The sequence below is a fragment of the Loxodonta africana genome, chromosome 25 (genome assembly GCF_030014295.1).
Source record: "Loxodonta africana isolate mLoxAfr1 chromosome 25, mLoxAfr1.hap2, whole genome shotgun sequence".
NCBI lineage: Eukaryota > Metazoa > Chordata > Mammalia > Proboscidea > Elephantidae > Loxodonta > Loxodonta africana.
The window spans coordinates 58,961,353-58,988,053 of NC_087366.1; the positions used below are offsets into that span (position 1 = coordinate 58,961,353).

Sequence of the window (26,701 nt, forward strand, 5' to 3'; positions counted from 1 at the left end):
AAGAGGGATCCGAGGTAACGTCTGCCTAGTCCGCCATCTTGGCTCCGCCCCCCTATAACTATTTCTTTTTAACCTAAATGAATTGTTGGCACATGTTCACACAGGTCATTAGAAGAGCGTATATCACGAGAGAAAAAGCAAACAAACCACTTTAAACGTAATGTGAAAACATAATACATGCAGCTTTGGAAAAGCGGCGTGAATGGCGATGCAATGCCTGTATTTGCGTAAACCTACAGAAGACGTCATTTGATAGCCGGAATCCACGGGTTACCTTCCTATGTGTTTAAAAAACAAACAGACAAACAACTAGCAGTACATCAGCCCCTTTGAGTACGTGTCATCTTCTTCTCTCAATGGTTGTTGCTATGGCACATGCTTCGGAAAACACAACTGGGGCTCGAAAAAATTAAGGTTTCATTTTTGGCATCTTTTAACAGATAAATCCATCTCATAATGACGTAATTTTACTGGATCTGAACTGTGTTGGATAGGACAAAGATAGGCTTATCCCATATACGAATAATCTAATTTATATCCAGAGTAAAACCATATAACAACAATCATTTTTGTAAGATAAATAGCGTGATATATCTAACCCCTACCAATAAATTTCAGCATAAAATGTAACTAAGTTTTAGGAAGTATTTCTAAGTATGGTAATGCTCAATATTTTTCTGTAATCTCTCTAAAATTGTCACCAGTCCACTACTCACCTGATTGCATCATTGGTCTCCGAAACAGCTTTCAAATACTCCTTCAAATAATAATAATTAAAGCAGTATTTCCGAATCCTATAGCCTCGCCATCGTCTCTGAATCTATTGGTGTGGATAAAAAGACAAAATAGGCCATTTGAAAACATTAATAGCTCTTCAAAATCAAGGTGATAACTCATATCAAAGTCTTTTATGCCTTCGCACTAATATAACAGCATACAGGTTGCTGATGTAGGTTTTACTCATAGATTTACTACAAAATATTACACAGATAAAAACATACACACAGGTTATAATTTATTTTAAAATATATACACCTATTTTATAAAACATTAAACTCTGAAATTGAGAGATAAAAAGTTGCTTTATAAAATCCTGCCACTTCCACTTCCTGAACAAATCACATTTTTTTTATAATCTATTAGCTTTTAAAGATTGTATTCGGTCTCAATGAAATTAAAATTTTTAATGGGCTTTTTAAATTCGGTGGTTTTCAAAATCTTTAAACAAAATGTTATTGTATCTTAATCATTACCTTTTAATACTTTTTCAATGGCAACAACAATAATGCCTACCATTTCTTAAGTTTTTATTACGTGTCAGGCACTATTCTGGAACCCTGGTGCTGTAGTGGTTAAGAGCTACAGCTGCTAACTAAGAGGTCAGCATTTCAAGTCCACCAGCCGCTCCTTGGAAACCCTATGGGGCAGTTCTACTCTGTCCTATGAGTCAGAATTGACTTGATGGCAACAGGATTGGTTTGGGTTTTTTTTTTTTTTTTCTTTTTTTTTGGAGGCACTATTCTAAGGGTTCTGCTTGTATTTACTCATTTAATCTTTAGAACAATCCTTAAAAAAAGAAAAAAAAGTTTTTTTTATGAGATAAATATTTTTATTACTTTATCTATAAGTGAGAAGACCGTTAAAAAAAGAGGTTACATTAATTTTCCCTTAATGTACAGCTGATAGTAATGGATCCAGAATCAAATTAAGGCTTCAGAGAGAACTCATTCTTTTAACCAATACAACTGAGAACAGAAGTGGAGTGTAATTTTCAATGAATATACTTTTCTACTGAAATTATGTTTTTATATCTCCTACTTTTTTTTTTTTTTTTTTTACTGTAATACGGGCATTCAAATAGTTTAATCTTTCCAGAACATACAGTCAGTGCTTTTTTTAGGATAGGAGGAATTCGGGCGGGGGCGGGGGGGGTGTCTAAGAAACATACAAATGTGGACTTCTGGATGTCTTATAAAACCTCTGTAACAATGAGGCAGTCAGTCTCCTTAGGCCCTAACTACCTTTGCTAATACAACCAAATCTATGATAAGGACTCAATAATGATAATAATAATGTAGTGATCTTAACCTTACGGTAAATAAAAACAAAAACATCTGAATGTCGTTAAAGAAGTAGAAAAAGAAGAAACAGCAAAAATTGAAAAACATTAGTCTCGGGGAACATCTAGCTCAACTGGCATAACTGTTTACAAAGAAAATGTTCTACATTCTACTTTGATGAGTAGCGTCTAGGGTCTTAAAAGCCTGTTAGTGGCCATCTGGGATACTCCACTGGTTTCACTCCTTCACAAGCAAGGGCGAATGAAGAAAACTCAAAGACACAGGGAAAGATTAGTCCAAAGCACTAATGCATCACGACTGCCATGGCCTCCACTACACTGAGTCCAGCACAACTGGATGGTGCCCAGCTACCATACTGACTGCTCTGACAGAGATCACAATAGATGGTCCCAATGCAGAACGAAGTTCTAACTCACAAAAAAAGGCCAGACTTCCTGGCCTGACAGAGACTGGAGAAACCCCAAGAGTATGAACCCCAGACACCCTTTTAGCTCAGTAATGAGGTCACTCCTGAGGTTCACCCTTTAGCCAACGATTAGACACGTCCATTAAAAAAATAAATAAAACGAGACTAAAAGAGCACACCAGCTCAGGGGCAAGGACTAGAAAGTAGGAGGGGACAGGAAAGCTGGTAATAGGGAACCCCATGGTCGAGAAGGGAGAATGTTGTTGGCATGTCATGGGGTTGTTAACCAAAGTCATAAAACAATATGTGTAAAACACTAACTGTTTAATGAGAAACTAGTTTGTTCTGTAATTTCATCTAAAGTACCAAAAAAAAAAAAAATTTAAAAACACTAACCCAGCCTTGCGTTAAGATTTAAGGTCATTCCCTAAAGTTTTCCAGCAGCTTACACTATTTATGGAAGACTCACATGACGACTGATTTTCTTGAAGCAAATGAAGTCCTCCCCATTTCAGCGCAGCTTTGTAGGCGAAACTTCTTCTCTATACACATTTTTTTTTTTAAATGGGGAAAGGGTAACATACAGACTTGACCCTGGTCCTTTGGGTTTATCCCTAAAGCCTAATAAGCCTTTTTAACTAAAAGAGATTTAGTTGAAAATTTTTAAGTTGAATGATGGATCAATAAAGAACAAATGAGAAAAATGTTTTACCTGAATCATGATCTTTAATTTTTCTTGGTTCTAAAATATGGCTATTTTTTAAAGATATTTTACAATCTGAGAAAGTAAATGTTAAGATTTTGAGGAAGTGTTTCAGTCATCCTCCCAGTGGGAGAATAGCTAACAGTATTGGAGATATCATGCAAAATAGCTTGTAAGAACAATTAAATCAGAGACAGAAATTCCACAAAATAAAACCATGTAGTAGAGAAAACTAATATAAAATAAAGTTATAGAATGTGTTTTCCAAAATATTTTTCAAGTGATCTTATTTCAGAAATCAACTGTTTAAATAAAAAAATTAAAATCAAATTTTCTAAATTTACAGTCAGTTTAGAAACTACCTCCCCCCACCCCCCATCACCACTGTCATTGTTGTTAGGTGCCATTGAGTCAGTTCCAACCCATAGTGACCCTATGTACAACAGAAGGAAACACTCCCCGGTCTTGCGCCATCCTCATAATCGTTGTTATGTTTGAGCCCATTGTTGCAGCCACCGTGTCAATTCATCTCTTTGAGGGTCTTCCTCTTTATTGCTGACCCTCTACTTTACCAAGCGTGATATCCTTCTCTAGGGACTGGCCCCTCCTGATAACATGTCCAAAGTATGTGAGATGTAGTCTCACCATCCTTGCTTCTAAGCAGCATTCTGGCTGTACTTCTTCCAAGAGAGATTTGTTCATTCTTTTGGCAGTCCATGGTGTAGTCAACATTCTTTGCAAACGCCATAATTTGAAGGCATCAATTCTTCTTCAGTCTTCCTTATTCATTGTCCAGCTTTCACATGCATATGAGGTGATTGAAAACACCCCACTTGTGTGACCAAAATCATATTATGGCTGACCAAGAAAGAGGAAGAATTCATATAAACCACTTGCCTAATGAAAAAGAATAATCAATTTGAATATGTGTATGTATGTAAATTACACAGGCAAATAAGTGAGTATTTTCATGGCTTATCTAATTTAATCATTGCAGCATCATTCTGAGGTGGGGGTTATTATTAGCCTCATATTACACAGGCAAATAAGTGAGTATTTTCATGGCTTATCTAATTTAATCATTGCAGCATCATTCTGAGGTGGGGGTTATTATTAGCCTCATTTAATAGAAGAGAAAATTGGTGCTACAGAAGCTAAATAATTGCCTAAGATAATATAAATGCTTGGATTGCTTCTAATGTTTCAGTATAATTTTACTGCATATACAGCAATGATTTTATTAAGGAAGAGAACACTTGTAAACACACTTACTGACAGAAAATCCATCATCAGGGATAAAAGTGGCCCAGGAAGCACAGGGAAATATTAGGATATCAAATGAAAATATCATTACCTTCTGGATAAAATAAGATTAAATGTGCTACAGAACATAAAAGATGCATGCTGGAGTACTGAGAGGGAAAGAGAGAAGATGGTGATGTCTGATAGCCAAAAGCAGACAGTGGGTATGCCCGTGTTGAGGAAAGAGGCCTGGAGCGTTAGAAACTGAAATTGGTTGAAAAATAGGTGCTAACATATGAAGAGCTCCTTGCAAAAAAAAAAAAAAAGAGCCAATGAGATGCGCTCCTTCCCTCTCCAAATCCAGCAACGACTAGAAACAGCACCAACCCTACCTCAGAGACCATACAATTGCTGTGTTCTCAGGGAACCTCCTAATACCCCAGATATCTGCCCAAAAGTAGGCTAAAATTTCTTTCTAAGACAAATCCTTTTATTCACAGTTGGATATTAAAGAGAATAATAAGTAAGTGATAGTTAAAGTAACAAATTAAAACTCATCCCCATTAAAGTATAGTCAGTCAATCTCAGTGGCTTTGTTAGAGAAAGGTCAGTAAAAAATGACCTGGAAGACACTGAGCATTTGAGTGGGTAAAGAGGCTGCCATCAAGTGAGGATATAAAATTTATTGAGCTCCAGGTATTATGCAAACTGCTTTAATTCTCACACTAGCCGTGTGAAGAGGGCACAAACTCCAGGTCAAAAAGGAAGAAGATACAGGTAAACTTGCTCAAGGTCACATACCCAGTAAAAGAGTAAATGGCAAAGTCAGGTTAGATACTCAGGTCTGTCTTCCTTCAAAGCCCATGTTCTTTTCATTAAAACATCTGAAGTATATACTTTATAAAGTATGTGCATGTGTGTTTTTGCGTGTGTGTTCTTTAATTTAAAAGGTAACATTTTCTTGCATTATAAGGAGCAATGTTTAATGAATTGCTAATTGATGTAATAAGCCACAATATACCTGGAATCCTACTTTAGTTTGTTGCAGGAACAAACGACATTTTGATTTTTGCCTAAATTTCCTGTTGGTATCCCAGTACTAGTGAATAATCTTTTAATTAAGGCGGGGGAGGGGGGGAAGTATTTTCAAAAGGCAAAGCAAATTTTGATAATAACTTTTCAATTGCAAGGTGAATGGGTTATTATTCCCCCCCGCCCGCAAAAAAGGCTACTATTCATGCCCTTCAAAGTAATCAGCAACTTTCAGAAGTGATTGGTATGAAACAATTATTGTCATTGATCAGCTCTGTACAGATAATTTTAAACAAAGTCATTCTGTGCTCAGCAGATTACAGCTTGTTAACGGGCAAGTTCTAAATGACCTCTTAAGCTAGTCAAATCAATGATGCATATTCCTCATTAAGTAACATCAGGATGTAAGTGGTCTTATAAATAATGTTTATTTTAAGCACTAAAACAAATGGCAAAACCTTGATATATCAAAAGCCATCTGCTCATAGAAAAGGTTTCCCTCTATTGGGCTTACTATTATTCCTGTATATCCATAGTAATCTTAATGCAACCAAAGGGCAAAAATAGAATAACTTGAGAAAATAAAAATAATTTAAAAATAAAATGAAGACACAGAAAACAAAGTCACTGATAACAAGCCACCCAGTGTGAATGCTCTAAACACATACAAGAGCCTAGAAGTAAAAAAAAAAGATAGGACCCAGTTATTCAGAATCATCCTCTTATTTACTCTAACGCTCAGCTTTCCAGAAAACTATATAGTGAGTTCAGAAGAAGGGTTTACCTGATGTTCAGAATAGGAAGTTAAATAGCTAGTCATACAATCCAAGTTTTAATTCTAAGTGCCACTGCATTGCCATGGAAAAATCATACAGAAACGTACAAATGAAAATCTTGATTACCTGGGTATTTTAGCAGAAGACTCTGGATAATTACTCCATAAGTCATGCCTTCTCTTCACATTTTGTCTCCCCACTATCCTACTTTATATTTCCTTTCTCTATAAAATGATTTAATCATTTCACAATGATATTGGTGCTACAAGTAGCAGGAGGAGATACTCTTTTGCTTGGTGATGAACATTTAAACACCCCTGCATCATCGGGCAAAGGTCTGAGTTGTCCAAATGGATAGTTCCTCTCTTTCTCCTTAGGCTCATGTTTTGGGATATATTTTTCCCCTGCCAGGCTGTTAGTTGGTGAGAAAGGGGCTTGGGAAACTACAAAGGAAAGAAGATAAAAAAGAGGACAAGATTCAAAAGACTTCTCCAAACCCTTTATAACCAAAGACCATGGACTGGTATCTTCAAATATTCATATGTAATATCGGCAATTTTGACAACTAAACCCTAATTCAGCTCATTAAAAACAAAATTGTGAGCATAGACATAGGAATCAATTCAAAATTTCATACATAAATGAAAGATAGGAGAACCATCTAAATCATTCCCCAAAAGTATGCAAAATTCTAGGACTTAGTTAGAAGTCATCTCAAACCATATAAATCACCAGGAATTAAATAAGATGTTCTTATGTATTTCCTGTAAATTCTCTACATATTTTAGAGAACTTAAAGGATAGTTCATTGCTGCAAATTGCCATAAAGGTTAATAGTTGTATTTTTTTAAATAAATATGTATGTACTGCCACTCCCCAAAACCAAACCCACTATAGTGCTTTGCTTGATCAAGAAGATCAGGAGGAAAGAAGATGGGTTAATTTAAAAATGACTCTAGTTTCTGCCTTGGCATCTGAGTGAATGGCTGAAGAAGACAATAAGGAAAGCAGTATTTGGAAGGAATGGGGTTTCCATCCTTCTTTTGCTCTTTAGAAACCCTGGTGGCATAGTGGTTAAGAGTTCGGCTGCTAACCAAAAGGTCGGCAGTTCAAATCCACCAGGCGCTCCTTGGAAACTCTATGGGGTAGTTCTATTCTGTGCTATAGGGTCGCTAAGGGTTGGAACAGACTCCATGGCAACTGGTTTTTTTTTTTTTTCTCTTTATCTCTTTTCTTATGTTCCAGTCTTCCTTATTTTATCCTTTTATTTATTCTTCCCTCCTTCTTTTACCTTTTTCCTATTATAACTTTTATAGCATTTATCATACTCCATTATAGTTACTTACTTGCCTGCCTCCTCTTCTAAACTGTTAGCTCATCTAAGGCAGGGACTAGGTCTTACTCATTTTGTATTCCCGGGACCTAACAGAATGTCTAGTACGTAAGACATCTTCAGTATATTTCTCCTGAATTAATTTATCTCTCTCTTCATAGCCATCTAATCTTGGAGTTATTATCCTGAACATAAATCCTTACTTCATATTATTATAAATATGAAAATATTATAAATAGCTTAGGAGACAGATGAATCCTCATATGTCTGACATGAACTTTAAAATTTTCTAAAGCCATCCATATAGTCTTTTCTCATAGATTTTTATATTACAAAAAAATATAGACATGGTAAAAAAAACAAAACAATTGATGTTTCTAGTTCTATTAGTTTTTAGAAATTAAAATTTTTAATATATAGATTCAGAGCACCAAGAGGGAAAGGGCCAGTTACGGTATTTTGCTGATTGGCTGTTTTAAGTGATTTTCAGTGTACACTTCCTTTTTTCATTACAGATTTTAATTTCACTTTCCTTAGTGAGCATCTCAGAAACCCTGCTGGTGCAGTGGTTAAGAGCTACAGCTGCTAACCAAAAGGTCAGCAGTTCCAATCCACCAGGTGCTCCTTTGAACTTCTATGGGGCAGTTCTACTCCGTCCAATAGGGTCACTATGAGTTGGAATTGATGGCAACGGGCTTGGTTTTGGTTTTAATGGAGCATCTGTACTTGAACTGAAATGTACTGGGGCACTGATTTCAAGTTAAATCATATAAAATAACCACAACAGTAAAAAATAAGTTGAGACCCTCCGAGTTTCAGCAGAATACCACTAAGTATACGTGGTTGATCAACCACATGTGCAAGTTTTCCAGAGGATGCGGAATTCTACCTGAAACGTGAATCAATTCCATCTGTTAAAAGACAAACAAACCGAGCCAGTGCTGTCGAGTCGATTCTGACTCCTGGCAACACCTGCAGTACTGTAAAATGCTGTCAGCTTTAATCATTACCATGTCTGTCATTCCTCCCATATCTCTGAAACTGAGAGGAATAAACATGATGGAACACACTCTATAAGAAGATCTTTAAGACACTGCATACTACCACTTGTGGAAATTCACAGTCACATGATATTGCTCCAGTTGTCCCAGGACAAACAAGCAAATGAGGACTCAGGATATCTGAGATGACACCATGGAAGCTTTTCAAGGGCATCATAAAGAGTAAGTATTTCCCAGAGATTCTACCTTTGTTAACTTCCAAGGTCTGTGCCAGATTATATGCACCAATGTTGTTTAGCTTCTTGAAGACCAGTGTATTCTATGAGTTAATTTAGAAAAAGAGAGATCAGCAGGTAAAGGTAACTCTCCTAGAAAATTCTGTGGGGTTCCTAAAATTTTAACAAAGTTAGCGTCTCCTGTTTTTTTCCATTAACATTTCAGGGTCCAAAACACGTACAGTGGAGGACAAACACAACCAAATGCAGACTTTTGGATGACAAAGTCTGTGTGATCTGCACCTTGGACTTCAAGCAGGAAAAGAAATGACAGAGTTTCTTTTTCTTGCAATAGAAGTGTTTTCATCTAGCATTATGATGGATGACAAATTCTGGTTCTGGCAATAGGGATATGTCATAGCCTGAATGTCCTTTTGGATGGTGAGATTTTTCATCCTAAGCCATCTACTTCTATATGCAAGGGGAAGCATGTGACATTGAATTAGGATGCCTCAACTTAATCATCACTAAATTTAAAATTCCCTGGTGAAATGTACCACTACAAGGGTACTCACAAATTGTTAGGACTGTGGGGTCAGTTTTCATAGAAAACCAGGATATGGGTAATAACATTTTTATAAGAACTTGGTCCATGGTTCCCATAGTTATTTTCATCCAGGTTTTGAGAAAAGGAAAAGGAGAAGGCTGGAAGTAAAGAAAAGACTACAAATGAGCAGAATTGACAGGAATGTGGGTACCAGACCTCCTGGGTTTAATTCCTAACACTACTTCTACTAGCTAATTACTAGTTGTGTGACTTGGGCAACGTGCCTTTCTGTGATTCTGTTTCCTCATCTTGCAAATGAGAATCTACGATGCCTATCTTGGAGCATTGTCGTGAGATTCACAGAGAAGAAATACAATATAGAAAACACTTAGAATGGTACCTGGAGAGTAGTAACTGCTACTCAGTTGTTAATTCTTATTATGGTCATTTACCAACGGTTCCGATTTACCAATTGTTAAATATATGTGATATGGCAATCTTTTTCTTGCCTGACCTCAGAGACATAAAGCTCTCTGGCAGTCAGTTTGACTAAAGTATACTCGTGTGTATTCCAGAAATCTCTCTTCACCCTCAGGTATTAAGTTTGAGAACCTGGAGCCACCCTATGGAAAATGGGGACCACAGTATCAGGGTTGAAACTAAGTGTTTGTAATCTTGGTCTCGGGTTATTTTCCTCCTACAAACGGAAGAATTTGGTATAAGAAATGTGCCATTCCATACAGGAGACTTCACCCTGGATGGGGTCAGCCAGAAAGCAAAAGCCATAAGCAAGACAGAACACTAAATATCAAGAAATATGAATTAAAGTGCTGGGGAAAAGGAACAAGTAAAAGACCTAAGGACTTCCTGGGTAGTACAAACTGTTAACGAGTTCAGCTACTAAACAAGAGGTTGGAGGTTCAAGTCTAGCCAGTGGCTCTTCTGAAGAAAGGCCTGGAGATCTGCTTCGGAAAGCAGACATTGAAAGCCCTGTGAAGACAGCCAAACACATCACGGGATTTGGTTCCTTGGTTTGGAGGCTTAGGGTCACAGTTTCATGGGACATCCCAGTTAACTGGCCTAATAACATATATAAGGCTTCTGTTCTCCCTCCTAGTTCACTGCATAGTGCCTGGAGTCTTAAAAGGTTGCAAGCAGCCGTCCAAGACACAGCAATTAGTCTCTATTTGCCTGGAGCAACAGAGAAAGAAGGAGAGTCAGGAACAGGATGAGGAGATGGATGTGTGGCTAATGGCTTCCATGAACAACTGCCTCCTGTGCCATGAGATCAGAAGAACTAGATGGTGCCTGGCTACCATTACTGACCATTTTGATCAAACATTCTACAGAAAAATCCTGATCAAAAGGGGGAATATGCAGAATGGAATTTCAAATCTCATGAAATCCAGATTTTCTGGAGCCATGGAAGCTGGATGAATTCCCGAAACTATCGCTGTAAGATAAACTTTAAACCCTAAACCAGAAATATCCCCTGAAGTCTTCTTAAAACCAAATAATAGTTTAGCTTAAACAGTAAAGAATGTCTGCTTTGAGCATTAGGCACTTTTCAGAACTAATCCTGGTGGCATAGTGGTTAACAGTTTGGCTGCTAACCGAAATGTCAGCAGTTTGAATCCATTAGGCGCTCCTTGGAAACCCTATGGGGCAGTTCTACTCTGTCTTATAAGGTTGCTATGAGTCGGAATTGACTCAATGGCAATGAGTTTGGTTTGCTTTGGTTTATGTAGGATCAAATTGACAACAGCAACCTAAAAGATTAGATAGAAACCTTAGAAGGCAGTGAGTTTATGTTAATGGAGGAGGAACAGCTCCAAAAAGGAGGGTGAGAATGTTTGCACAACTCAAAGATTGTAATCAATATCACTGAATTGTACATGTAGAAAGTGTTGAACTGGTGTATGTTCTGCTATGTATCTTCTCAACAACAATAAAAATAAAATAATTAAAAAAATAAAGAAACGTGTAAAGCATAGTTCTACTCCGACACACATGGGGTCTCCATGAGTAGGAGTCAACTCGATGGCAGTTGGTGGTGGTGGTAGAATACACCTAGGATGGATAAAATTATTCCACTAAGCTGCATTTTTCTATCTCAAGATATTTTTTAAAGGGCTTTTCAAATACAGAGTTAATTCTTGCCTTCATCTTTACCGTATTGTCAGGAACCCAACTCTCTAAGCCTAGCATCCGATGAGCCTGATGTAAGATTCAAGTGTTTATGTACACGCTCACTGAAGATCACTTAAAACAACCATTTTCATTTAGGAGGGAAAGGGAGAGAAATGAATCAGGCAACTGGGTCAGCTCATGCCATCTGTAGGAGATACCGAAAGCTGCTCCAAGAGAAAGAACTCAAAATAAAAGTTGCAGGTCAAACTTCAATGGGATTTACAGGGAGCAGCCAGTATGATGGAGGAAAAGCAGACCTCTAATCTGGATTAAAGTCCAATTGAAAACGAAAAAGGAAATAAAATGTCATGAACAGAAACGGGAGGAATAGGGCCCCAGGAGCTCAGATAAAAATTTACGGAGCCATTTATTGCTGTTTTAATTGGCTATCACTGGCCTAGCAGCAGATTAGCAACAGGGCTTTTATAAGGGCAGCTTACATGGTAGCAAGCCTCCTCCAGATGTGTATATGTTACTACACTTAGGCAAGTCCTAAAGCTCAGGAGGTCTTCCATTCTCTAGTGAGCTGTACTAACCAAACTTTACCTTGCCATGTCCACTATCCACACCACATAGCCTAATCAGGTAATCGGCAAAGGCTTAGAGGTCCTCCAGCAAAAGTTTAAATAATTCCAATTAGAGACTTAAAGAAAAGGTATTTAAGGCAAAGGTCTTTCTTCGCTCCTTGTTTAGAAAAGAATGGGCCAATAATTCACTGATTTATTCAGGGACATTTATTTAATCGCTTCCTATAAGCCAGGCATTGGAGATACAGAAGCTAGGACCCTGGGCCTCAAGGGACTTACAGTGAGTGGGGGGATGGAGACAGGCATGTAAATTAGCAAGGATAATAAAGTGTTACAGATTCTATAACAGAAGTATGTACGTGACAAAATAGGGACATAAAAAGAGAAGTGATTAATTCTACATGAGGGGAACGATCATAAAGTCTTTGGAGAGAAGGTGACCCTTTAAAAAATAAATGCAGCAACTCAGGGCACAAATATGGATTACCTACAAAAATTACATACGTAAAAATTTTTTTCATTATCAATGAGTGACATCTATTCGGAGATGGATAGGCTACAAATAAATTTTTAAGACTTGCTTCTTTCCAGACATGTTCTTCTAGGCTTGTTGGCAACCAGATATGATGTGGTAGTCACGCCAGCACTCAGGGGGCCAAGGCGCACCTTGCAGTTGCTTCAGTGTACGAGGCAAATAAAGACAAAGTCTTTTCTTATTTTGTGTGTGTGTGCGTGTGTGTGTGTGGAGGTCCTACTTACGATTTGAGTACATATATGTCTGAATATTATCGGACATGTATTTTTGGCCAATACTATTCAGACATATATGTGCATCTGTCGGTTTGATGTGCTGTGGTGGCTTGCATGTTGCTATGATGCTGGAGGCTGTACCACTGGTATTTTGAATACCATCGGAGTCACCCATGGTGGACAGGTTTCAGCTGAGCTTCCAGACTAAGACAGACTAGAAAGAAGGAGCTGACGGTCTACTTCTGAAAAATAATTAGCCAGTGAAAACCTTATGAGTAGCAGCAGAAAACCCTTTGATACTGTGGTGAAAGATGAGCCCCTCAGGTTGGAAGGCACTCCAGATAGGACTGGGGAAGAGCTGCCTCCTCAAAGTAGAGTCAACCTTAATGAGGTGGATGGAGTCAAGCTTTTGGGACTTTCATTTGTTCCCGTGGCACGATTCAAAATGTGAAGAAACAGCTGTAAACATCCATTAACATTTCTGTTAGTTATCTGTAACTAAACTTAGAAGTTCTTCCTCCTAGACATTCACTATAACCCATAACCCATTGCTGTTGAGTTGATTCCGACCCATAGTGACCCTATAGGACAGGGTAGATTGGTGGATTCGAACTGCCAACCTTTTGGTTAGCAGCCTGAGCTCTTAACCACTGCACCACCAGGGCTCCTAGACAGTGACTATGGTCATCTGTATTTAAATTCTTTGTATGGCAGTTATTTTGAATGGCGTTACTAGGTGGTTTACCACCTCAAAAGGCAGAGTTGTAGATACTAGAAGTAAAACTTCAGCTGTTGTCGTTAGGTGCCTGGAGTCTGTTCTGACTCATAGCGACCCGATGTACAACAGAAGGAAACCCTGTCTGGTCCTGCGCCATCCTCATGACCGTAGCCATGCTTGAGCCCACTGTTGCAGCCATTGTGTCAATCCAGCTTGTCAAGGGTCTTCTTTTTCGCTGACCCTTCACTCAGACAGTGTTCCGCTGCTATTCATAAGGTTTTCACTGGCTAATTTTTTTTTTCAGAAGTAGACCACCAAGTCCTTCTTCCTACTCTGTCTTAGTCTGGACACTCGGCTGAAACCTATCTGCCATGGGTGACCCTGCTGGTACTTGAATACCGGTGGCGTAGCTTCCAGCATAGCAGCAACAGCCGAGCCCCCACAGCAGCACAAACCGACAGACGCCTGGTGACTTCAGCGACTAGTATCCAATAGGTGCTGAATTCTTCAGATGTGTGCAACATGAAGATAGAGAGCAAAATTTCAGGAGCACCATCTTACAAAAGTCCATTTACAAACACATTGCCCAAAATCCACTCACGAATAAATTCAGTTCTTGTCCCTGCGATGAACCACTACTAAAACTGAGTCTTCATTAGAGAATCACTTATCGCCTTTATGCAAGCGAGCCCCATTCTTGGCTCCTCAGCTTAGGAACATGTGTCACCTAATGAGGTAACTCCTGGTGTCACACACACCCATTGCCCGCTCTGGCCCAGGTGGGCGGGGCTGTCCTGCAAACCTCCCCCCTGGTGGAGGGAGCATCCCAGCCCCACCCCACCCCCAGCAGGGACGAGCACCTTGCCACTGCCCTGCCCCTCCAGCCTTGCCCTCTCACCTCCCTAGTGATGTCACTGCATGCAGTACCAAGTCAATTTCCAAGTTAACTCATCCCGAATCTCTGAAGGAAATTGTTGAACTTCTTTGTTAGAGCATTTCTATGATAAATACTCCACAGTAGTCTTTACATATTCCATACAGCCTCACGGAAAATCCCGTGTGGCTTTAGTGCTGCATTCTAGCCTCTAGGTAAAAAAAAAAATGCTCACTTTAATCCCCACTGTGTGCCCAAGGCCACTCTTCTCTCCAGGACTATTCTCAGGAAGGGCTGTGAGCTAGGAGCTGTATACTGGCCAAGCTTCCGGGACCAGAAGTTTGGCTGACGAGGATTTTGTTCCAATTCATCAGTGGGGTAAGCAGTTCACTAATCATTCATGAGATGGTGCGTTGGAATCTGGAGGGTCTGTGTCTGGCCTTGTCATAGATCAGCAAGTATCTAAGTCATAGTGGGAGGGTGCGGTAAACCCCTCCTGAATGCAAAAGGGTGGAGGGATTTCTTAACCTTTGCTGTTTTCCAGGATCACAGGGCTCCAGAAAGTTCCACATTGTCAGCTGATATAAATGAAAGACAAGCTGACCACTGAACAACACTATCAGGAAATGGAGCTTCTAGTATGATGGCGGAATAAGTAAAGGCTGGCTTCCAAGCAACTTGGACTGACGTGAGCTTTTATACATGCCTGAAAATCAAAACCAACCCCGATGCCACGGAGTCCATTCCGACTCATAGTGGCCCTACAGGACAGAGTAGAACTGCCCCGTAAGGTTTCCAAAGAGCAGCTGGTGTATTCCAACTGCAGACCTTTTGGTTAGCAGCCGAGCTCTTAAACCCCTGTGTTACCAGGGTAAATGTACTAATAATTACAAAGCAGATCAAGATTCACTACGAAGATTTGGGGCTAAATAATAAACAAGAGTATACATTTTTCTAATCCTGTCTTCTGAGGTGATCTTCCCTGGTGATCTAGGGTCATCAACTTGATCGTTATTAACTAGGGCGATCTTGGTCATTTACTACTTGAGGTTTTCAGTCATCTATTGCCTTTTACTTTGGAGATACATCTGACAGGAAGCAAACAGAAAAAAAAAATCTAACAGTGCTTTTAGACTCAGAAGTGAAGTCTATGGCAGAGCTGTACACAGAATCAAAACCTCCTAAATTCCCACTGAAAGAAAAAGCCCAGGTTGTTTTCCTATATGGATATTACCGAGAAAGGCAAATAGCTCACTGCAGCTGGAGAATCTGTTCCTGGCTCAGGAAAAGAAGCAGGAAGATTTCCTTCTTTCTCTTTTTTCCCCCCCTCAAACTACATGCTACAGAAAACCAGAGGGTGGAGGAATAAGATACTGGAGACTGTCCCTGGGCTAGGCTCCCAGCACACTCACCCCTGAAGAGGAAAGCACCTTGCCCAAAGCAGTACATAGACAGGATACGTACACACACAGGGTATCACAGGATAATGTAAATTTATCTGGCAGAGTTCAACACCTGGGCTGCTTTCAGAAAGTATTTTACTTCCTTGCCTGACCCAAGAATAAAATCTATTATTACTAAAAGAAAGAACTAACAGATCAATGAAAGAAAATATAATAAGGGCAACATAGGTTTTAAAGCTATAAATAAAAATCACTTAAGTAATTTCTCCATTTACAATAGTTTAGCAATTAAGGTATTAGCATCTATTCTCAGACAAAAGAAATAATCTTTTTGTTGTGCCTATTCCCAAAGTCTGTGTGGAATCCAAGTTCAAGCTCCATGATCATTAAATTCAGCTTCCTATTAGAAAAATAACACTTAAAAAATGAACACAGAAATGATAGAAATAAAACTTCTAAGGTGGAAACTGATGTTATTACCGCTAAATCATATGAATAATTTCTAATTGATTTGCACTGGGCAGGAATCTTATATTCCAGAACCATGTTCGTCTATTCAACACAACACTCTGTACGACATATGGAAACTAATACATTGTTTCGTTAATACTCACGCTCTTTCTCTAGTTACGGATCAGAGATGGTTAACATTCTAAAACATAAGGAACTTATAATTACCCACTTTACATTTTACTCTAATTTTTAACACTGCCAAGATTATTCAGTTTAACTAACTTTTTAACTATGCACCCTTTTTTCTCTGTATTAGCATATCAATCAAATTTACATTATTCTGGTTTGCTCGTTTTATTAAAAGCGAATTCAGGGCGCAATTGACTTTTCATTTGTTTAACAAGTGAAGAAATATTTACCCTGACAGCCATTGCGTTGTAGAGATTCATCTTCATAGTATAATATGCTACCTGTGAATCGAGAAAAAAAAAGACAGCATACATTTCAGTTACACAAAGACACTGCAGCCTATTTTTACATGTGAAAGATAAGAATCTTTATATATAATACATTATAAGGGTTCTAGCCTTAGAAAAAAATGGAATCAAACTTTCTGTTGAAGAGATAGGCTTCCTAATACATAATGCAGGCTTCACCAGAAAAATCTATGGTAGTCAGACCAGGAGCTAATGGAGATGTATGATCATAAAATGCTCTCCGCTGAGTTTGATAATCAATGGTGCTCTACTGAGAACAGAATAACAAAGCAGAAATATTCACAAGTGCTGGTGACACGTAGTATTGTATGATTTATTCACTGGGGTGCTTTTAGCCAAAACTCACAGAAACATAAAAGGAATTCATATTTCAAGACGTCTGGTTTAATGAAAAATTCAAAGAAATGCTGTCTGCAGTCTAAATCGTTCAAGGGTATGGACGCAGTGATGGTGTAAAATTGTGCCTTCCAACCATCTGTACAAAATGCTATGTACTTAGCTGCCTCCTGAGGAATCCTGGGGAATTTTGTTTCATTTAATATTCATTTTAACACCATAAAATCATAAATACAATGATATCATGTTACAGCAAATCCCCTGATACAGTGAAGACTTCCTAAAGTCTTAGTTTCTTTCTGGCAAAGACGCGTTTATCTATTATTATACAAGTTCCTGTTATAGAAAATAATCATTCAGTAACACTGCTTATTTCAGTGAAAATACTGCTTTAAGTAAAGCTTCCACATCTGTTCTAACTTTTAATTAAAAAATACAAAATTAACATAGTTTATACCAGCAAATAAACCTTAAAAGCAATGAAATGTATACAAATCTTTTTCAACACTGTATAATCATATTCATTTTTATTCAATCAAAATTCATTCAAGTAACATATCTTCAGGCCAGGTAATAGGTATTACGTTTCAGGTAGAAATCAGAGGAAAGTACCTAACCTTTTAGACAGGGGTTTTCTCCCCCATGATAAACAGGAATTCACATAAAAGGGCTGCTCTGTAATTAGTCTTATTTGAATTGCCTGGTCTGATCCAAAGCAAATTGTCTGTGGAAAGCAGCAGGGCTGGATTCTTTATCAACAGTCTGGGCAATTAAGAAACAGTTGGCTGCAATATGTTATTTACAAATGAACACAATGATGTTACTTCATTTTAAATTCTCTTTCTTCATCATGGCAAGTAAGACAAAATTCTTGGCGTTTGAGGTGAATTTAAAATATTTACATTGATGTTGTATTTCTTCGCGTCATACTGAGGTAGACATTGCCATGAAATATTTTTATACAGAAGAAACATATGGGAAATTATACATTTGAAAAAGTTTGGCTCAGGAAAAGATGTTGTTTCTGGTCTGTATCATACTCTTTGGTTAGCAGTGGAGGCTGGGTGAGCTTTTGAACTGAAGATCTGAGTTCCATTCCTGCCTTTGCTCTTGCAGCTGTGTGGCCTTGACCTTAAAAGTCCTGTCTTGATTTCCTTTTTACAGAATGGAACATTACATACTTCATAAGAGTTGTTCAGAATTAAAATGAGATAAAGTCCTTGTGACAGAGCCGACAGTCATTCTGAAAGGTATTGTCGGAAGCACTAACTTACACTTTTTGTGGCTAAAAGTATGTAATTCAAATCGTAAGTAAAATTTCAAAATGTGTAAAAGGGTGACTGTTACTATGAACTAAGAGGCGCAGCTTCAGAGCCTTAGAATTCTGAATTCTGTAGTTAAAAGGAGGAAAAGGACTTTGATCCCAGTATATCCTTATGTGAAACAGTAACTGATACTACATTTTTATATTTACTCGCAATTCTACAGCCCAGATACTTTCGAAAGTATAAAAAACCGTGTATAAATATGATCCGGACATCTTCCTAAGCCATTAAAGTGACACATTTTGACACTTTAAAATCTGACAAAATTTCACCTAAGTCTTAGTATATCCATTCTGAACAGTGACAATTAGTTGTGATAGTAATTCTAGCTCTTCCAGTTGCATGAAGAGCCAAAATACAACCCATTCAAGAGCCCTTTTTATTGAAATTATTTTCTAAAATTCTGTCCTAAGAGTTGTTTGGGTTTTTTTTTTTTTTCCATTCCATGGAGCTGGAAAAGCACAGCCGGAGAATAAGAAGCTACTGTAATTTCTCAGCAAAATTCTAAAAAAAGTTCCCTTCTGTGTATTAATTTCCTATTACAGTAAAACTGGTGAAAGCTGGAACCCGTGTACGGCGAAACCTATCAGAGAGGAAGAACTCAAATATTTTCCACTAATAGCAATAGAAAAGAGGTCAGACTGTGCCCTGTCAAAGGCGGAAAACTTGCAAGGCCCAGAAAATCAATGCGGTCCTGGCTCTCACAGGTTTCACTGTGTTTTAGCATAAGATACCGCGTCTATATTAAAGCGGAAGACTAAAGACATGGAATGAAAAACAGGCATAAAAGCAGACAGGACTACTGTAATAGAAACGGCTCGATTATACAGCTTCTCCTACAGTGTTTTTTTTTTTTTTAAATGAAGGAAGTAAAAGAGGGTAGGAGAAAAAGATAAAGAGGGAGAGAAGGATAAAGAGAAGCTTTGTTACATTTATCCCAGGTGGAGTAGGAAGAGTTTGGGAGCAACAAATAGCATTTGAATTCTAAATCAACCATTTATTAACTGTATGGCTTTGTCATATCACCTAGCTCAATTTTTAGAATGCTTCTGAAATTTTTCATAGAAGATATATTCCTTTAAAAACATATAATGAATTGTCTGGGCCGTTAATATCCATGTGGACCTTGTGGGCAGGGCTGCTAGTCAGTGGACTGACCCAGAGTGGCCATACGTGTTGTGTACGGCTGGTGTCCCTTCTGAATGGTTGGTCACTAGTTTTGATAAGGGAGTGCCTCCACTGTATAGACTGGTAAGGATTTTGAGTATCACCCTCCTTCTAAGACAAGCTTCTGAGTGCTTGCTATCTCTAGTGGCTGTGATTGCTTTCTATTTTATACTGATGGTTTCATTTTCTTTTTCATCCCTCATTTCCAGAATTAGTGTCTCAGCTCTGTCGAGTTTTTCTTTTTTTTTTTTTCCCATGACTGAATTACTACCCTGGTGGCATAGTGGCTAAAGCGACCGACTGCTAACTAAAAGGTTGGTTGTTCGAAACCACCAGCATCTCTGCAGGAGAAAGATGTGGCAGTTTTCTTCTGTAGAGATTTACAGCCTTGGAAACCCTGTGGGGCCACTATGAGTTGGAATCAACTTGATGACAGTGGGTTCTTGGTTTGAACTTCTTATAGTCTTCATGCCTGTAGCATCTTACTTTTAATCCATTCTGAACACCTTCTCTAGATTAATTTGTAAAGTATTGCTTTTACCAAGTCTTTTCTTTTTTTTTTTTTTTAAGGAGCCCTGGTGGGGCATTGGTTAAGCAGCTGATGATTAGAACCCACCAGGTCAGTGGCTCAAATCCACCAGGTCAGTGGTTCAGGCCCATCGGCTGCTCCGTGGGAGAAAGATGTGGCAGTCAGCTTCCATAAAGACTTTCAGACAGCCTTTGAAACCCTATAGGGCAGTTCTATTGTGCCCTTTAGTGCCACTACGAGTCAGGACTTACTGACAGCAACGGGTTTGGTTTGGTTGGTTGGTTTGTTTAACTCAGAGAACTTCAATGTCTTTCAATTGCTTAGGCCAAAGTTAAGAAAAAAAAAACCATTGCTGTGGAGTCGATGCAACCCTGTAAGACAGAGTGTAACTGCCCCATAGGGTTTCCAAGGCCGTGATCTTTACATAAGCAGACTGCCACATCTTTCTCCCGCAGACCAGCTGGTGGGTTTGAACTGCCACTGTCCGATTAACAGCTGAGCTCTTAACCACTAGCCCATTAAGCCAAGGGGTGTTAATTGGGACATAACCAACAAACTTGAGTATTTTAGATCACTAAAGTAGAGAGAAGGAGTCCTGGTGGCACAGTAGTTAAGCAGCTCAACTGCTACCGAAAGATGGTGGTTGAAACCCATCAGCCACAAAGATTTACAGCCTTGGCAACCCTGTGGGGTCAGTTCTACTCTGCCCTATAGGGTTGCTCTGAATTGAAATCTACTCGATGGCAACGTATTTTTTTAAGGGAGAGAGACCACAAAGGAACTCGAACCCTCAACCTTCCAATCCAGAATCAGATGCCGTATACATCACAACTCCTGCTACTGTCTTGAGAGTTTTCACATTCATGTAGGCAACACATCCAACTACCTAATCTCACAGTCACCTGCCTTTCTCAACCCCAACGACCCCGCTTCCATGCAGCCTTACTTTTCCATCACCACACTCTGGACCTTGTCTTCAACTAGAAGTGTTCCACCTCTTAAAATCTTAAGTTCAGACTGCAAATTCCTCTCCCTAAAGCCCTCATGACTTAATTTGCATTAAAAGAGCTCTTCCAACTGATTTAGTTTTTTTTTTTAGTACAGCTCTCTCCTCTCCCATTTTTATGTCCTTTCTTCATATATTTCCTATGTGTACATATAGTAGCTCCATGGTCTTTTGCTACATAAACACACCATAAATTATTTCATCTTTCCCATACTGTTGCACATTTAAGTTTGAACCCCGAATAAAGATGTGTTTCAAAAAAGAAATGGTCAACCATTTTCAAAAGCAGGTTTTGAAGTAATACGTACTTATCATGATTTTGAGTAACAGATGCATATAACTTGACCAGATCAACTATTTATTTCCTCCATTAGGCAATACGGAGGAAATATCTGCATGAAAACAATGACAACAGAATCTGTAGAAGCCGTGCACATACGGACAACAGATCTGATGAGCCTCCACCTTTGTTATTTTCCACATCCACGTTCCACAAACGAGGAGTGCCATCCTCATTGGATAATTTTGAGCATAATCATTAACATGATTTATTGTCAAGTAATCATGAGTATTTTGTGCATATGCTTTGTCTTGTTTGCTGGCAACTGATACCAATCTGGTTGCTACCAACAGCTAATTTTTAAAACAACCTTTTTTTTCCCGTTAAAACAGTTAAAAGCCAATTACATTATTTTTCCCAGTTACTGAGGAATAATATTTAAAAGCAGGTATAACACATCTAAATGCTTTTCATAATTATGATGGAAAAAATTAATAATTTTTCTAACTAAAAAATTATGTATTAGTAAGTTCAAGTCCTAAGTTGCCTTGCCACTGCTGTTTATTTAAAATGTAAGACCCTTATGGGAAAAAACACCATGTTTCAATTTTCTGTTCCAACACTAAAGATGAAAAGTATTGCCTTATCATCTTAAAACTGATTTGGGAGCCCTAGAAAAAGGGATATCAAAAGAGTTGAGCATTTTCTCATAGAATAAACATTTATTTATCCAACGAAGAAGAATAAAAATGTCTATAGAGGCAACTATGTCAATCCATTATCAGTTTTAAAATAGTGACTGATATTATATACACATGAAAACATACAATGGCATTTGATAGTGGAGGCATCTTTTGTCCCATTTCAGGTTGTTAAAACTTTCTCCCATTTTTACTTTATTATATACTCAGTCAAATATGAAAACTTCAGCAGGAGGTGGGGCCAAGATGGCGGACTAGGTGGACGCTACCACGGATCCCTCTTGCAACAAAGACTCGGAAAAACAAGTGAATCGATCACATACATAACAATCTACGAACTCTGAACAACAAACACAGATTTAGAGACGGAGAACGAACAAACACAGGGAGGCAGCGATTGTTTTCAGAGGCTGGAGCCAGCGTACCAGTCAGGTGACCTGCGGAGCCCGATTCAGGGCAGAGCCCAGCGGGGCAGACGGCACAGACAAGCGGCCCAGCCCTAGCCCCCGAACTCATTCCGGGAGGGGGCCCAGCCGGTTCACACGGGCCGCGTGGCGGCGCAGCCGGTAGGAGAAGTCCCCGGGAGGCAGCGACTGGTCTTGGAGCGAGGAGAGCAGCGTCCCAGCCGGGAAGCCGTCCCGCCGAGATTTTGGCGGGCTCGGGCGTGGCGTGAGCACGGGGAGCAGGTACATCCCCCTGAGTTGACCCCAGGGGGGGGGGCCGAGCCGGTTCGCATGGGCGGCGCCCAGCCAGTTAGCGCAGGCAGTGCGGCGGCACAGCCGGTGGAAGATGTCCCCGGGAGACAGAGACAGGTTTTGGAGCGGGGAGAGCAGCGTCCCAGCCAGGGAGCCGTCCCGCCGGGATTTTGGCGGGCGCGGGCGTGGCATGAGCGCGGGGAGCAGCTACATCCCCCTGAATTGACCCCAGGGGGGGGCCCATCCGGTTTGCGTGGGCGGCGCCCACCCGGTTCGCACCGGCGCAGCTGGTGGGAGAAGTCACCGGAAGGCAGTGACAGGTCTTGGAGTGGGGAGAGCAGCGTCCCAGCCAGGGAGCCGTCCCACTGGGATTTTGGCGGGCGCAGGCGTGGCGTGGCATCAGCGCGGGAAGCAGCTCCATCCCCCTGAATTGACCCCGGGGGGTCCCAGGTGGTTCGCGGGGGCGGCGCGCGACATGGCTGGCGGGAAGGGGAGCCCCCGGGAGGCAGCGACTGATTTTTGAGTCGGGACTGCACCGTCCCAGTAGGGGAGCCTTAACCTAGAGGGCGGGGCTGACAGCGGAGAATCTGACCATGACTCAAGCGGGCCAGACCCCCCGGGGGCAATCTCCACACAGCCAGTACACATAGGCGACGCGCCCCGCGGAAATCTCAGATATAATAGTCATTCCAAGCGAGACAAGCAACTCTGGCTATATTCTGAGGTGCTACTCTCCTAGCTCTCTGATCCCTCCCCAACCCTCCCCAGGCGGCTCCATTAACATCCGAATACCCTGAGCCAGAGGGAGAACTCTGATAGGGATCTGACTGCATTTTTTTTTTAGCGGATTTTCTGGAAAAACTAGTTTCCCAGTGATGGCTCGGAGACAGCAGTGTATATCAAACCACATAAAGAAGCAGACCATGACAGCTTCTCCAACCCCCCAAACAAAAGAATCAAAATCTTTCCCAAACGAAGATACAATCCTGGAATTATCAGATACAGAATATAAAAAACTAATTTACAGAATGCTTCAAGACATCACAAATGAAATAAGGCAAACTGCAGAAAAAGCCAAGGAACACACTGATAAAACTGTTGAAGAACTCAAAAAGATTATTCAAGAACATACTGGAAAAATTAATAAGTTGCAAGAATCCATAGAGAGACAGCATGTAGAAATCCAAAAGATTAACAATAAAATTACAGAATGAGACAACACAATAGGATGTCAGAGGAGCAGACTCGAGCAATTAGAATGCAGACTGGGACATCTGGAGGACCAGGGAATCAACACCAACATAGCTGAAAAAAAATCAGATAAAAGAATTAAAAAAAATGAAGAAACCCTAAGAATCATGTGGGACTCTATCAAGAAGGATAACCTGCAGGTGATTGGAGTCCCAGAACAGGGAGGGGGGACAGAAAACACAGAGAAAATAGTTGAAGAACTCCTGACACAAAACTTCCCTGACATCGTGAAAGACGAAAGGATATCTATCCAGGATGCTCATGGAACCCCATTTAAGACTGATCCAAAAAGAAAAACACCAAGACATATTATCATCAAACTTGCCAAAAACAAAGATAAACAGAAAATTTTAAAAGCAGCCAGGGAGAAAAGAAGGGTTTCCTTCAAGGGGAATCAATAAGAATAAGTTCAGACTACTCAGCAGAAACTATGCAGGCAAGAAGGGAATGGGACGACATATACAGAGCACTGAAGGAGAAAAACTGCCAGCCAAGGATCATATATCCAGCAAAACTCTCTCTGAAATATGAAGGCAAAATTAAGATATTTACAGATAAACACAAGTTTAGAGAATTTGCAAAAACCAAACCAAAGCTACAAGAAATGCTAAAGGAGATTGTTTGGTCAGAAAACCAAAAATATCAGGTACCAACAGAATACAAGGTCACAAAACAGAACGTCCTGATATCAACTCAAATAGGGAAATCACAAAAACAAACAAATTAAGATTAATTTTTTAAAATAAATAAATAAATAAAATCATACACATAACAGGGAATCATGGAAGTCAATAGGTAAAAGATCACAATAATCAAAAAGAGGGACTAAATACAGGAGGCATTGAACTGCCAGATGGAGAGTGATACAAGGCGATATAGAACAATACAAGTTAGGTTTTTACTTAGAAAAATAGGGGTAAATAATAAGGTAACCACAAAAAGGAATATCAACTCCATAACTCAGGATAAAAGCCAAGAAAAACATAACGACCCAACTAACATAAAGTCAAACACTATGAAAATGAGGACCTCACAATTTAATAAGAAAAACGTTTCAGCACAAAAAAGTATGTGCAAAAATGAAATGGCCAACAACACACATGAAAAGACATCAAAATGACAGCACTAAAAACTTACTTATCTATAATTACGCTGAATGTAAATGGACTAAATGCACCAATAAAGAGACAGAGAGTCACGGACTGGATAAAGAAACACGATCCATCTATATGCTGCCTACAACAGACACACCTTAGACTTAGAGACACAAACAAACTAAAACTCAAAAGATGGAAAAAAATATATCAAGCAAACAATAAGCAAAAAAGAAGAGGAGTAGCAATATTAATTTCTGACAAAATAGACTTTAGACTTAAAACCACCACAAAGGATAAAGAAGGACACTATATAATGATAAAAGGGACAATTCATCAGGAAGACATAACCATATTAAATATTTATGCACCCAATGACAGGGCTGCAAGATACATAAATCAAATTTTAACAGAATTGAAAAGTGAGATAGACACCTCCACAATTATAGTAGGAGACTTCAACACACCACTTTCGGAGAAGGAAAGGACATCCAGTAAGAAGCTCAACAGAGACACGGAAGACCTACTTACAACAATCAACCAACTTGACCTCATTGACTTATACAGAACTCTCCACCCAACTGCTGCAAAATATACTTTTTTTTCTAGCGCACATGGAACATTCTCTAGAATAGACCAAATATTAGGTCATAAAACAAACCTTTGCAGAGTCCAAAACATCGAAATATTACAAAGCATCTTCTCAGACCACAAGGCAATGAAACTAGAAATCAATAACAGAAAAACTAGGGAAAAGAAATTAAATACTTGGAAACTGAACAATACCCTCCTGAAAAAAGACTGGGTTATAGAAGACATCAAGGAGGGAATAAGGAAATTCATAGAATGCAACGAGAATGAAAATACTTCCTATCAAAACCTCTGGGACACAGCAAAAGCAGTGCTCAGAGGCCAATTTATACCGATAAATGCACACATACAAAAAGAAGAAAGAGCCAAAATCAGAGAACTGTCCCTACAACTTGAACAAATAGAAAGTGAGCAACAAAAGAACCCATCAGGCACCAGAAGAAAACAAATAATAAAAATTAGAGCTGAACTAAATGAATTAGAGAACAGAAAAACAATTGAAAGAATTAACAAAGCCAAAAGCTGGTTCTTTGAAAAAATTAACAAAATTGATAAACCATTGGCTAGACTGACTAAAGAAATACAGGAAAGGAAACAAATAACCTGAATAAGAAACGAGAAGGACCACATCACAACAGAACCAAATGAAATTAAAAGAATCATTTCAGATTACTACGAAAAATTGTACTCTAACAAATTTGAAAACCTAGAAGAAATGGATGAATTCCTGGAAAAACACTACCTACCTAAACTAACACATTCAGAAGTAGAACAACTAAATAGACCCATAACAAAAAAAGAGATTGAAACGGTAATCAAAAAACTTCCAACAAAAAAAAGACCTGGCCCGGACGGCTTCACTGCAGAGTTCTACCAAACTTTCAGAGAAGACTTAACAGCACTACTACTGAAGGTATTTCAAAGCATAGAAAATGACGGAATACTACCCAACCCACTCTATGAAGCTACCATCTCCCT

The 26,701-nt window shown here is 39.2% G+C and overlaps 1 protein-coding gene across 1 annotated transcript in view; it reads right to left on the bottom strand.

The window, feature by feature from the left end:
- The window catches only part of SPATA17 (spermatogenesis associated 17), a 250,689-nt gene that overhangs the window by 203,702 nt on the left and 20,286 nt on the right, over window positions 1–26,701 (bottom strand). Inside the window, exons 3-4 of the mRNA XM_064276902.1 lie at window positions 16,671–16,721; window positions 717–820 (exon numbers count right to left, since the gene is read on the bottom strand). Of these exons, the coding sequence (XP_064132972.1) occupies window positions 717–820; window positions 16,671–16,721 (155 nt within the window). The remainder of the gene's footprint in view (window positions 1–716; window positions 821–16,670; window positions 16,722–26,701) is intronic.